Source organism: Sphaerodactylus townsendi, linkage group LG08, assembly GCF_021028975.2.
Source record: "Sphaerodactylus townsendi isolate TG3544 linkage group LG08, MPM_Stown_v2.3, whole genome shotgun sequence".
Lineage (NCBI taxonomy): Eukaryota > Metazoa > Chordata > Lepidosauria > Squamata > Sphaerodactylidae > Sphaerodactylus > Sphaerodactylus townsendi.
In genome coordinates this window covers 5,253,563-5,268,091 of record NC_059432.1, presented here as the reverse complement: position 1 = coordinate 5,268,091, position 14,529 = coordinate 5,253,563, and the positions used below count along the sequence as shown (strand labels likewise).

The window sequence follows — 14,529 nt, the reverse complement described above, 5'->3', positions numbered from 1 at the left end:
TCCTCCTTTCTCTTCCACCCACCTGCCTTCTATTTGGCAGTATGTCCTTCCCCTCCCCACCAGTGCTCACAGCTGCCCACGCTGTCTGCTGACTCTTTCCCCAGTGGCATTAGCATGGCAAGCATCTGCAAGCATGGGGGGAGACTGCTAGGCAGTGACGGGGGGAGGGGAGCTTGTGCACACGTATGAGCCCTGCTCGCTGCCCCACTTTGGCACATGCTGACGTTGGCCTTGTGCTGTGCTGTTTGAGCCTTGTGCCTGGCTCTGTTACTCTGAGCGGTGCAGTGAACAGCCACGACTGCCACAGCTCTGTTGTGCTGCTCCACAGCAGAATGTCAAAGGGTGGGTGGGGCACTGGAGAAGGAAGGGCTGCCGTGGGCCTCCCAGGTGACTCCATCTCTTTTTAGTGGGGCCCTCCTTCACCCTTCAGAGGAGCCCTGTGGCACAGCAGAGCTAAGCTGCAGCACTGCAGTCAGAGCCCTAGTCACAACTTGAGTTCGATCCCAACGGGAGTCAGTTTCATCTGGCTGGCACAAGGTTGGCTCAGCCTTCAATCCTGAGTTTGGTAAAATGAGTACCCAGCTTGCTGTGGGTAAAGTGCAGATGACTGGAGAAGGCAGTGGCAAATCACCCCAGAAACAAAGTCTGCCTAGTCCAGGGGTGGGCAATTATTTTTTCCATGGGGCCGCATAAGAAACAGAAAATATTGTGGAGGGCCGGGCCAAAAGGCTGAACTCAATTCTGCATAATAGGGGCTGATAAGTGACAGACAGGTGCACAGATCAACTTGGAATCAGTGGCAACAGTTCTGCATACAACACTATTTGGCACAAAGAATCACAGGCTTAACCTACCTGTATAGTTGTCCACTGTGACAATCAAGCAAGTGGGGAGACTTTAGTCCCTTGACCTCATCGACTGGTGCTTTTGAAAGCCCCACAGAAGCCGGCAGCCAAGGCAACTGGCTTCATCATGGGCTTTCAAAGATCAGCCTCACTCCCCTGTGCTAAGGCAGGGGGCTAGCCAGGCCAGGGTCATCCTCAAGGGCCGGATGTGGCCCGAGGGCCGTATAATGCCCAGGTCTGGCCTAGTCAGTGGTATGACGTGACATTACCCCTGGGGTTGGCAGTGACTTGGAGCTCGCACAGGGGACCAAATGTACCTTTTACCTTCATTCTTTTGACAGATTGCTGACGTGTCTGTTGTCTCTTCTCAGAGGATGACGATCTCTTCTGCCCTCCCAAGCTGACTGACGAAGACTTCTCACCGTTCGCCTCGACGGGAGGCCTCTTCAGTGGCGGGATGGGACTTTTCGAGGAGGAGGAGGTTGGTAGCAGGTTTTCAGGCTCCTGCCACAACCTGGGCTAATGGGAAGGTCCTCTTCTGTTCTAGTTCAGGTGGCCCCCACTTTTGTGAGCCTGCGGGCACATGTGGCATTCTGACCCAGCACGGTGGGCGCAGCAACAAAATGGCAGCCGCAGCAGTTGGAGCCGGCCGCAAAATGGATTGCCGCAACTTCACTTGGGTAGACCCTTGTGCCGTTGTAGCAGCTGCTTCCAGAACCTGCCTGGCCAATAAGAAGCCTTCCTGGGCCAAAGCCCCATCTGCCCCCCCTCACTTCGTCAAAACACTTCCTACTATGGGCACCTCAGATATTGTTTCGGGTAGGGAAAACCACTGGCCAGGTGGGCACCATGTTGGAGTCCTCTGCTCTAGATTGGCCATGCTGGCAGGGGCTGATGGGAATTGTAGTTCATGAACATCTGGAGAGCCGCAGGTTGCAGACCCCTGATCTAGATGGTTTTGCCTACTGCTGTGTGTCAGAGGAGAGGAGGTTAATGGGGCATCCCTCCCCAGATGGGAAGGCAGGAACTTGGCAGCTCCCTCTTCTGCCTGGCTGTGTTTGGGACTGCGGTGGTGGTGGGGAAATTCCAGCCCTTCCCATCTGTTGCTTGCTTTCCAGAAGGAGAGGGGTCATTCCCAGCCTCCCAGCCCTTGTGCTCCTCCACTGTGGCCTGGCCTCTTCTCTTTTATTTTTGCTGGAATAGGAGGTGCTTAGTTGCGCACGAAGAGGGCTGCGGCCGAGGGTGACGGCTGAACAGTTGCTGTCGGAGCGTTCTCTCCTTGAAGCCTAATTGAGAGTTGGAAAAATAGTGTCTTGATGCATGTGGTGAAGCTCAGTGGGTTTAAAATATTATTTTTTCCATGTATGTTTTAAATTCTTGGCCACCTAGTTAGACCTTCCGAGGACGGAAAGGTGGGATACCAAGTGTTGTCGAAGGCTTTCACAGCTGGAATCAACTGGCTGTTGGGGGTTTCCCGGGTTGTATGGCTGTGGTCTGGTTGTTTTTGCTCCTAGCGTTTCTCCCTCATTTATGAGTAGCATCTTCAGAGGCATGTCAGGTGTGGCACAGAAGAAGAAGAAGAAGAAGAAGAAGAAGAGGAGGAGGAGGAGGAGGAGGAGGAGGAGGAGGAGGAGGAGGAGGAGGAGGAGAGGAGGAGGAGGAGGGGGGAGGAGGAGGGGGGGAGGAGGAGGAAGAGGAGGAGGAAGAGGGGGAGGGGAGGAGGAGGAGGAGAGGAGGGGGAGGAGGGAGGGAGAGGAGGGAGGAGGAGGAGGAGGAGGAGGAGGAGGAGGAGGAGGAGGAGGAGGAGGAGGAGGAGGAGTTTGGATTTATATCCCCCCCTTTTCTCCTGTAGGAGACTCAAAGGGGCTTACAATCTCCTTGCCCTTCCCCCCTCACAACAAACACCCTGTGAGGTAGGTGGGGCTGAGAGAGCTCCGTAGAGCTGTGACTAGCCCAAGGTCACCCAGCTGGCGTGTGTGGGAGTGTACAGGCTAATCTGAATTCCCCAGATAAGCCTCCACAACTCAAGCGGCAGAGCTGGGAATCAAACCCGGTTCCTCCAGATCAGAGTACACCTGCTCTTAGCCACTGCTCTTAGCCACTACGCCACTGCTGCTCCCATCTTACCATGACATGCCTCTGAAGATGCTACTCATAAATGAGGGTGAAACATTTGGAGCAAAAATGACCAGGCCATGGCCACACAGTCTGGAAAACACACAGCAGCCAGTGGGATACAACATTTGTTAATTAATGGACTGTGTGCTGATTTTTACAATTTTTAGCACTTAATCTCTGTAGAAGATGCAGTTAATGATTCACGCCTACAACCATTCCTTTATCTTTCTCTGCCAGAGTGATCTCTTTGCCGAATTGCCAAAAGGGGAAGATGCGGTAGAGAAAGATGAACGAGTCCCAATAAATGACGGTAAGAATTCTTAGAACCACGGAGTTGGGGGTCCGGATGGGAGTTGGGACGTTTTGTGTGTGTGGCAGAGGCCATTTGGGAAGGCTGGACCCAGGTATTGGAGAGCTCTGCATCTGCTTCGAAGTGTGCTTGCATGTGCTTTTCACCTGCCTGTCCTGAGGTGAGTAAACAGTGTGTTGTGCATAGAAGCTTGCTTGGCTGTTCTGGTCTTACTCGTTCCCAGCTGCATTAGACTGCTGGCGTTTGCCACTTTGCAACACAAAGAATTTGCACTGGATATAAACTCATCTGTAATGCATCAGCCACAACAAGGAAATGCAGTGTCAGATGCACGCACAGATGCACACTCCAGCAACAACAACAAGGAGGACAACTTGTGTGGCCAGTTTGAGGAACGCTTTGCAGTTCGCCGTCCAGCTTGAAATTTTACTTGAAACAATTATGCTGCGTGACTTCCTACAAGGATATTCATTTGACATAACCACAAGCCTCTGAAGTCTGTATTCGTGGTTGGATTTTATCCGGAGGACTGACCAGCTCTGTGGTTTTTTGGTATTATCACTTCATTGCATGTTGTTGGATAACAGTGAGTTTGCATTTGAAATTGCATTCCATTATTCAGTTAATTTTATCACTGGAAGTACAGTGGTGCAAATTGTTTGAGTTTTATATTCATGAGTACACACTTTTCCTAGATGTTGTGATTGATACATTACAGGTGAGCCTATATTTAGTGCAAATTCCTTGTGTTGCTACTGGCGCACTGACTCCTACATTCTTTTACCGTGGCGTTTACCACTTTCGCAGGTTAAGTAGGGGTTTTTTTTTGTCTTAAGGCCCGTAATACAGTATTATTAGATCATTTGTTTCATCCAGTTCATAAGTGTCACGGCTGTTCAGCCTCCTCCCAATAATCAGACTCAGGTTCAAGCAAAATTGGTTTATTAAATCAAAGCAACAGACAGGCTGCTGTAACTGAAATTCAGATGCCCCCCCCCCCCACTCTCTAAATTCTTTGCCCCCTCCCACAGTGCTCTGTCTGGTAAAATAGTTCCCCTTTCTCAGGCTGTGCTGCGTCTGCAAGGTCAAAGTCTAATAAGGAACCATGTGCTGCCTGAGAAAACAAACTGCTACTTTAGACAACAAACAAAGCCTAGGCCAGGAGTGGCCAACCTATGGCGCTCCAGATGTTCATGGACTACAGTTCCCATCAGCTCCTGCCAGCATGGCCAATTGGAAATGGTAGTCCATGAACATCTGGAGTGGCATGGGTTGGCCACTCCTGGCCTAGGGCAAAGCAAAGGAAGACCCATCCCCCAGGTGTCACATTCTCCCAACCTCTCCTGTAGAAGAACATCTGGCAAGGCCCCATGCCGGGTCTTGATGTGGAGTCCATTTCCCTTCCTTTTCATCTGGGGAGGGGCCATGCCCAGTGGTGGGGCCTTGGTTCCGAAGATCGCACGTGCAGCTCCCTAGCACTGTTTCCAGCTAAAAGGATTGGCTTGAAGGTGATGTGAAAGCTCTCTACCCGAGGCCCCAACCTTGAGTGACCAGTAGTTGGACACTGTGTACCTCTGTGTAGGTGACCTGTCTGTATATTCGCTCACTGTGTGTGTTGGGGGGAAGGTTGCATTGACTGTGAGCCCCCCTCCCCCCACTTCTGCTCTATCACCACATCATCTGAGCATGTGAAGCGGCAGGCCCGCTGCTGTCTGTAACGCAACCCAGCGCTCCTGGGTGTCGTCAGTCAACTGGCCCTCAAGCAAAGATAGAGCTTTATTAAAGAAAGAAAATTAGTAAGCTGTTTAACATGAAACAAAATAGAAGAGTTGGTTATTATATCACGCTTTTCTCTACCGTAAGGAGTCTGAAAGTGGCTTACAGTTGCCCTCTTTTCTCCTTCCCGCAACAGGCATCTTTTCAGGTGGGTGGGGCTGAGAGAGAACTGACTGGCCCAGAGACACCCAGCAGACTGCAGGTGGAGGAGTGGGGAATCAAACCCGGTTCTCCAGATTTAGAGTCCGCCTCTCTTAACCTCTTCACTGTGTGGCTATAATCTGAGACTATGATCTAAGCCAGTGTGGTGTAGTGATTGAGAGCAGGTGAACTCTAGAGAACCAGGTCTGAGTCTCCACTCCTCCACGTGAGTGATGGACGCTCATTTGGTGAGCCGAGTTTGCCCCCCCCCCCCCTGCATTCTTGCTGGGTAACCTTGGGCTAGTCACAGTTCTCTCTGAGCCCCACCAATCTCACAAGTTGTCTGTTGTGGGGTGTAAACTTGAAGGAGTTTGTGAACACTTTTGAGTTGCCTTACAGTAGAGAAAGGCGGAATACAAATCCAAACTCTTCTTGGGAGACCTGGTTCGACTCCCTGCCCTGCCGGGGAAACTTACTGGATAACCTTGGGCCATTCCCCCGCTCCCAGCCCAACCAATTTCGCAACGTTATGAGGATAAAATTGAGGCGGGGAGGATGTTGTGAGCTGCTTTGGGTTCCCGTTAGGGTGGGAAGTGGGGGTTTAAGTGAAGAGGACGGACAAGGGGGCATGTGAAAATTTCCCCCATTTATGGCGGAAGTCGTGTCCCGCTTGATGGCTAATTGCACTGTGCTGTGTGAAGTGAACATTTTGCCTGCTCAGTTGGCTTAATTTATGTTATAATTTTTAGAACCGTCATCAAAAGCTGTCAGGAAGGTCCCTGCTGGTGCTGTCTTTCTCTTTCCAGGTATGCTCAACCCAGCGAGCCTCGTCTGGGGCAAAACATCTTTCTCTAAGTGCAGAGATGACTTAAAAGATGGGCTTTCAAGCTGCCTGCTGCACTGGGATTTGTAGCCTGGGCCGGGCCGGGCACGCCATTTGTGTGCAGCGTTGCTTCTTCGCTGCTTGCTGCCGTTAGCCTTAAGAGCTACTGCTTTATACGCTTTCCCAGAACAGCGCTTATAAGGTCAGAGGCCTTGGGATGGGAGCCTGTGGTGGAGCTCTTTCCCACGGCATCGTCTCTTCTGGAAACTGGGGCCACTCTGGTATGGGTCTGTGACCCAGCTGTCTCAATGTCGCTGGAGCGTGTGCTTGCTATGGCTTTGGTACTCCTAGGACAGAGGTGGCCAACCTATGGCGCTCCAGATGTTTATGGACTACAACTCCCATCAGCCCCTGCCAGCATGGCCAATTGGAAATGGTAGTCCATGAACATCTGGAGCATCATAGGTTGGCCACCCCTGTCCTAGGAGGGTGTGTGTGTGTGTGGGGGGGGGGGGGGGGGTGGGCTTTGTTACGCCTCCTGTCCTCAGGCTGAGAGCAACGCACCCCATCTTTTAGAGAAAGAAGTCGAAAGCAATTTAGGGGGAAGGAAGTACTCTGGCCAGCTGTTTCTGGTTATAAAGTCACTCAGTTTAAACAGGTTTGACTTTGCCCAAAGACACCCAACTATTACATAAATCGTCGAAACTCGGGGGAAAAAAGGAGTAACAGTGTTTTTTTCCAGTAAGCATATGCTGATACGTAATTCTGTAGTGTGCTTAGTCAGATGGATTATTTGTCTGTGGTGGTGTGTCTCAAAATGTCCACTCCAGTTGGTGACAGGAGAAAATCATGGCTACGCCTGTTGCAAAGAGAGAAAAAACGAAGCCAAATAAAGTAAAAATTATATTTTAATACTCAGTTAAACATTCCCTCCTGATCTTGTATTCCTGTTGAAGGAATGCTGAAAGATTAACAGGTCTCCCTGAAGAAGCCTGGTGGCGAAACGTGCAATAAAATACAATTTTTGGCCTGCACAGTGTAGTGGTTAAGAGCAGTGGGCTCTATAACCAGGAGAACTGGGTTTGATTCCCCTCTACTCCACATGAGTGGCGCACTCTTGTCTGGTGAACTGGATTTGTTTCCCCACTCCTCCACATGACCTTGGGCCAGTCACAGTCCCCTCAGAACTCTCTCGGCCCCGCCTGCCTCACAAGGGGTCTGTTGTGGGGAGAGGAGTTTGGAAGCCACGTTGAGTCTCCTTACAGGAGAGAAGGGCGGAGTATGAATCCAGACTCCTCCTCCACTCCCACCTGTAGCCTTGGCCGTGCTTCTTCTCTGCCATCTTCCTTCCCCTGAGCCACCAAAGCAGGCGAGTGTACACCCTCTTCATGCGCACGCATCAGTAGCTGCCAGGCCAGTTTTTTTGAATGGTGAATCTGGTAGGCCATAAATCTCCATCCGGTCATTCTCCCAAACAAAAGGCCATTTGTCTTTCGGCCCTTGCTAATCAATACTGCTCATAAAACCCAAATCTTACTGTCAGCTCAAGAAGCTCCGGTTCAGTGTTTGGGAGCCCACATTCCTTTCTTTTCAGGAGGGAACGATGTCTTTAGCCCCTCCTCGCTTCTTACTGAGAAAGAAGACAAGAAGGCGGCAGAACCGGTTGCGGAGAGAGCTCCCAAACACCACACGGGGCCCAGCCTGTTTGATGACGACGACTTCCACGTCAGAAGGAGCGACCCCGTTCCAAGTAAGCTGCTCCGACAATTTCCCTGCATCCTTTGGCCTCCCCCTCTTCTGTTGGAGAACTCTCCTACTCTGGTCCTGAGCCCTTCCGCCTAGCTTGGAGCCAAAGTTGGGGTGGTGGGAGTGAGGGGTGGGGCAGTAATGGCTGTGACCAGCTGTGGCCTCCACTTGCCTCTTTGCTTTTAGGTTGTACTTCTTTTAACTGCTCTGTATCTGAACCTCATAGATCTGGAATCATAGAGTTGGCAGAGACCACCAGGGCCATCCAGTCCAGCCCCCTGCCGTGCAGGAAGACACAAGCAAAGCACTCCTGACAGATGGCCATCCAGCCTCTGTTTAAAATCCTCCAAAGGAGACTCTACCCTCCCACCGCCCCGGGCAGCTTATTCCGCTGTCGAGCAGCCCATACCATTAGGAAGTTCTTCTTAATGTTTAGGTGGAATTTCTTTCCTCATAGTTTGAATCCATTACTCCTTATCCTAGTTCCTGGAGCAGCAGACAGCAAGTTTGCTTCCTCTTCGACATGGCATCCCTTCAGATATTGAAACATGGCTATCATATCCCCCCTTAACCTTCTGTACTCCAGGCTGCACATACCTAGCTTTCTAAGTCTCTCCTCATAGGGCATGGATTCCAGACATTTTACCATTTTGGTTAGCCTCCTGTGGACATACTCCAGTTTGTCAATATCTTTCTTGAATTGTTGTGCCCAGAACTGGACACAATATTCCAGGTGAGGTTTGACTGACACAGAATAGAGTGGTACTATAACGTTCCTTGATCTAGACATCGCACTCCTATTGGTGCGGCCCAAAATCCTACTGGCTTTCTTAATTGCTGACTCATGTTCAGCTTGTGATCTACTAAGACTTCCTGGTCCCTTTCACATGTACTGTTGACAAGCCAGGTGTCACCCATTGTGTATTTCTGCATATCATTATTTTTTTTTTGCCTAAGTGCAATACCTTACATATGTATCAGGTGAGTTTTCTTGGCCTGGAGGTACAACTGTGAGGAGGGAGCCACCTGCTGCGTGTCACCAGGGCACATTTTTGTTTAAAGGGCCATATATTATTTGGTAGCAAGTCCAGATTTGTGACTGTACTCTTGACTGGGAGCTGCCTTTAGTTTCAGGGTCATAGGTCTTTGGAGACACGTCTCAGTCTCATTCACATCTTATATTTTAGGGGTAGAAATGTAATACATTATATGGCTGGACTACTGTAATGCACTCTATGTGGGGCTGCCCTTGAAGACATTCCCGAAGCTGGAGTTAGTGCAGCACGCAGCATGTAGGCTGTTAGTGCATCTGGCCAGATGCACATCACGCCGGTCGTTATGGTGTCAGACTCTCGAACGTGGAAATAACTAGAGAGCTCAGATCCAGGACTTATATCTTTTAATCTCCCCCCTCCCCCCATTTCGCCCCACAGCAAATGTCCATTACAGTTTCTACTACAAAGCTACAAAGAACCTGGGAACCTTTCACACCTCTTTGAGGATGGGCTGGCGCCAGGAGATTGCTAACAGGAGAGTGCTAGGAAGGGAAGAGGGAAACAGGAAAACAATTGCAAATCACACACAGCAAGACATCAAGATACTGACAGGCATGGTCTTGACATTGGAACTGCATTCCCAGGTCCAATTCGCTCCCAGGTCCAATTCAAGGTATCGATGTTCAAAGCCCTAAGACAGCTTGGGCCCTGCTTACCTGAAGGAGCGCCTGCACCCAAAGGTACCTGCCCAGGCACTGAGGTCACAGGGGGAAGGCACTCCTGATGGTACCTCCCCCCACCAGAGTGCAGGGTGTGGCGTCACGGGGGAGGGCTTACTCCGTGTTTGCCCCCAGGCTTTGGAACAGTCTCCCCTCAGAGATCCACCATGTCCCTATCCTGTATTGGTTTAGGCACATGGCAAATACATTCCTTTTCACTCAGGCATTCGGTTAGCCTCCCTGGAAACCCCCTGTACAGCTATTGGTCTGGGGGAGTGGGGGTGGGTTTTTTTTAATGTTATTTTTATTTCTGTTTGAATTGTTATCGTTTATTTGTGTTTTATTGTTTTTACTTGTGTAAACTGCCTAGAGATGTCGGTATGAAGCCGGGTATACATTTTAACAAATAAAAATAAATACATAAGCAGAAATACCTGGTCTGAAGGCCTTTCCTGACTGCCCTTCTGCCCCGTTTTACCTGCATCCTTCCCAGAAGCATCCAAATCTGGCGCTGATCTGTTTGGTGATGACGAAGAGGACCTGTTCAAGGAAAAGCTGGATGCTGCCAGGATGGTCAAGGATGCCCCCAAAGAAGCTGAAGCAGGTCAAGGACCGATAGTCAGAGACAAGGTAAGGGAAGATAGGGACAGCCCTGAGCTTCTGTTTAGATGAATGCAGCGCTTTAGCCTCCCAGTTGGCCCAAATGCTTCAACCAAAGATGTTTTAACTGAGGATCGTTCAGCAAAATATAGCTTTTTTAAAATATAATTTTTACTTTCTCACACATAGCACAAATAAACAACAAAACATACAAATGTTAAAACTTCCCACATCCTACTGCACATCATATATTGACTTCCAGCCATATCCTATTGCTAACAGCCTTGCTCAGGTCTTGCAGACTGAAGGCCACGCCTCCTTTGAGTCAGTCCCCTGCGAAAGCGTGGGAGCCGTAGTTGGCCTACATTTCTCTTGTGCTTGTGTTTCAGAGCCAGCCACCTTCTACTGAAAGCTTCAAACCGTCAACTCCAGTTGTTCCCAAAGACCACAAAAACTTGTTCTCCGATGAGGAGGATTCTGAAGTGAGTTCGTAACCGAGCTATTTAACTCTGCCAATTGTACTTTGCAATAAGCTCCTGTGTACAAAAAAAATTTGTTTCCCCAGTCCTCCACATGAGCGGCAGACTCATATCTTGTGAACAGGGTTTGTTTCCCTGCTCCTCCACATGAAGCCTGCTGGGTGACCTTGGGCCAGTCACAATTCTTTCCTAGCTCTCAGCCCTACATGCCTCACAAGGTGTCTCTTGTCGGGAGAGGAAGGGAAAATGACTTTGTAAGCCACTTTGAGACTCCTTATGGTTGAGAAAAGTGGTTGTGTAAATCTAAACTGTTCTTCCTCTTCTAAGCTCCCTGACAGAGTGGTTGTGAAAGAAGAGCATGTTTTGATGTCTCACTGGGCAGAGAGGTGGGGTTTGGAAGGGGGTCAATGAATCTTTGCCAGCTCCCTAGACCTCCAGCAGTTTGTCATTTTCTGTATCTTTGGGTGCTTCTAAATAAATAGAAATAACCCTTGGAAGTTAATAAGAGGTTTCTTTGTGTCTTGCAGGATTTGTTTTCCTCCAGCCGGTCTTCTAAAAGCTCGGCCTTACCCAGCAAAGGCTCAACGAAAGCTCCCCTGTCTCTCTTTGAGGACGAGGATGAAGAGGTGAGGGGCGGCTGAAAGCAGCCAGGTTTCCCTTCTGCATCAGTGGAAGCCTCGATCTTGGTCTTGAATGTTTGTGTTCCCTGCCTGCCCACCTGCCTTGCCCCCCCCCCCCCAATCCATGGGAGTTGCAGATGTCAGTGTCTGTGACCAGCGTGCAGGAGACTTTTCCTTTCTTAAGTGGAGCCAGCTCCAGGTCTTCCACATGGCCCATTTACATCCAAGAGCCTTTCCTTGAAGAAGGTTGCTCTGTGAGTAAAAACCACATTGCCAGAACTGTATCGGCCATAGCTCACTGGCGCAACAAGAAAGAGAAGGAAAGACACAGCTGCACCAATCAATGTGCTACCAACCCGCTCAAAAGGGAAAAAGAGGCCAAGTGGCTGGTGGCAGTTTTATCCGGATGTCTAATGACCAGGTGCTTTTCACATGAAGCCCCAACGTGGTCTGCTGTAGAAGTGTTGCCTGGCAGATCAGAGTTCTTTTTCTGGGCCTTTCCACAGCAGTAAGAAAACTCGGTTGCTGTGAAAAAGTTCAGCAAAAAAACAACAATTAGCCCCACCTCTCAGCAAGCACATGGCCTAGTATTCTCCGTCCCACTCCTCTTTTCTGCTCCTACTCCTTCCGCTGCTTCCAGAGAGTGAGCAACAGAGCTAAGGGTGACTCTCAACAGGAACCTCTAGGAAAATTCTTTCCTTCCTCACTGTTGGAAGGGTTGAGCATCACCCAGCTTCAAGACGTCCTCCTGACCAAGCTGTCCTCCTGTCTTGAGCAGAGAAGGATCCTTCACAGTGAGTATCCAGTGGACCGTTTCTTGACTCTCCTGTAGCCATACTTCTTCCAGGGTAGGTTTCCATAGCTGAGCCGCCTTGGATGATCTGAGAACCCAAGTGATGTGGCTTGGGATGGTCCTTCATGTACTTTGCCCCCAGCTTGGCACTTTTAGAGATTCTGAGGCCAAAATCAAGCGCTTTGAGGTGGGCGGGGAAACAAGTTGGTCACCAGTGCTTTTGAAGTAAAGCTGGTTGAACTTGCTTGTTCTGGTGGATCCTCCTCTGTGCTCCAGCTGCTTCCTTTTGGAGTTGGGGCCTACTTGAAACTCCAGTAGATCAGTCTGGATGTCCCCCAAGTGCCTGTCATGGGTCAGCTTTCTTCATGAACAGCTGCAATTGGAGAAATGTTCTCAAGCTGGCATAAAGCAGTCATGGCCACCTCTGCGCCCCCCCTCCCCCTTTTAACATCAGGACAAGGAAGAATCAAGGGGTACTCCAAACACCGTACCCAATCCTTCAGGGGAAGTGTAACCCCATCTTAGACAGGCTGTTACCCTGTTGACTTTGCTCTAGATCCACAGTACTTGAATCTTGCATTCTGTAATTCTGTATCTTGCATTCTGTAATTCCAGCAGGCAAAATCACACCAACATGACAGCTAGCTTTGATCTCCGGATGGAGAAACCAGAAAGGCTATGGAAGTTTACCCAACACAAAAAATAGGAGCCAAATGGGCAGTTCAAAGGGTTGGAGCGCCGCATGGCAAGGAGGGGAGTTTTCCTGAGGGAAAAAGACAAAGGGAAAGGGGCATTCCCTCATGGACCTAGCCCTGAGAAGCATCTCTCTTGGCTTGAGGTCTAAACAAGAACAACAAGAATGTGCTTAGCTGAGAAATCTCTGTAACTGAAGTTTATTTTTATTTCTTTGTTTTGAGTTTTCACAATAAAATCCTTGAGAACTCAGCTGGTTTGGAGTTATTGGAAGAAAGAACCCAGGTTTTACTGAAACAAGTGTGGCTCTCCCAGGCTTGATTTCGTCATATAATACTGTATTTCTCCAAAAATAAGACAGTGTCTTATATTAATTTTTGCTCCCAAAGATGCGCTATGTCTTATTTTCAGGGGATGTCTTATTTTTCCGCCCCACAGCTGCATGCTCTGGTGTTCGACGGGCATGCTTCCAAACAAAAACTTTGCTACATCTTACTTTTGGGGGATGTTTTATATATAGCACTTCAGCAAAACCTCTACTATGTTCTATCTTCGGGGGATGTCTTATTTTCGGAGAAACAGGGTAGCAGCGATAGAGGAGTTGACCTCCACTAATCCTGGCTATTCAGGACAAGGAAGAATCTAGGAGTACCACAAACACCGTACCCAATCTTTCAGGGGAAGTGCAACCCCATCTTGGACAGGCTGTTACCGTGTTGACTTTGCTGAGTAGATCCACAGCACTTGAATCTTGTCTGGGTTACATTTTCCAGTTTGCTTACCTCCATCCAAACCTTTCTGTCCTTCCGAATGGCTCAGCACACTTGTAAGTCTCCCTGGGTATAGGTAGCAACAGAGTGTGCTGTGTGCTGTCGGCGTATGAACAGAAAAAATAGGAACAGGACCTCAATACAGATGATAAAAAAGACCAAGATGGAAAATATAAATACGCGAGGCAGGTGGTTCCAGATTGCAGATAGGAGGCAGGTGGTTCCAGATTGCAGATAGGAGGCAGGTGGTTCCAGATTGCAGATTAATAAAAAGTGGCCTGTATAGTTTATTCTTGTCCCCCCCATCCCTGATCCTCCCCCGCCCCCGAATGAGAGATGTTGAGAGTTCATTTCAGTTTTGCCCTTAATGACTGATTTCATCCTGATTTCATGGTTGGCTCCTGTATCATTTGACTGGTGTGTATGTGTGTGTGTGTGTGTGTGTGTGTGTGTGTGTGTGTGTGTGTGTGTGTGTGTGTGTGTGTGTGTGTGTGTGTGTGTGAGAAGCTAATTTTTGTCATCGCTTGTTAGCAAATGTGCTGCATTTTTCTATGGAAAAATTTTGCACCCTGTATGAGTAAATATAGTCCTTGTTGATCTGGTTGTCGGATCTGTTGTGACACAAATCATCATGATAGGATGGACTGAAAATGGGATACAAAGCACGGACCAACCTCCAAGGCTTCTGCATGGCCCAGGCTTGTCTGCGTGGCCCAGGCTTGCCTCCTTTGGCTGACATTGTTTGAATTGGAAAATACCGCAATGTTCATATTCCTGGATTACCCACATTACCGAGCATGGCAGCAATTGAATGAATCTCCCTGTGCCTTTTAGGAACTCTTCGGGTCTCTGCCTGTGAAGGCGCCGGTGTCCAAACCTCCCTTGGAGAAATCATCCCGTTTGCTCTTCAGCAGCGATGAAGAGGTACGAAGCACCAAGGTTATAAACGGAGGCATGGCCAGCTTTGCCATCCTCGGCTAGCTGTAGTAGACGTTGTTTCGTGCCCCGTTTTCACTCTCGCATATTGAAGTTGTTTGGTATCGGAACTGATGGTGTGGTATGGTATATTTAATTAATATACTGCCCTCCCCTGAAAGGCTC

General features: G+C 49.3%; 1 protein-coding gene across 4 annotated transcripts in view; it reads left to right on the top strand.

Moving 5' to 3' along the window:
- Positions 1-14,529, top strand: part of LOC125437917 (WASH complex subunit 2-like) — a 56,670-nt gene that overhangs the window by 18,725 nt on the left and 23,416 nt on the right. For 2 of the 4 annotated variants that reach the window (XM_048505991.1, XM_048505987.1), the window contains exons 11-18: positions 1,217-1,326; positions 3,201-3,273; positions 5,940-5,996; positions 7,608-7,763; positions 9,967-10,103; positions 10,463-10,555; positions 11,080-11,178; positions 14,263-14,352. In XM_048505991.1, the coding sequence (XP_048361948.1) occupies positions 1,217-1,326; positions 3,201-3,273; positions 5,940-5,996; positions 7,608-7,763; positions 9,967-10,103; positions 10,463-10,555; positions 11,080-11,178; positions 14,263-14,352 (815 nt within the window). The remainder of the gene's footprint in view (positions 1-1,216; positions 1,327-3,200; positions 3,274-5,939; positions 5,997-7,607; positions 7,764-9,966; positions 10,104-10,462; positions 10,556-11,079; positions 11,179-14,262; positions 14,353-14,529) is intronic. The other 2 variants (XM_048505988.1, XM_048505989.1) reach the window with 2 other exon arrangements.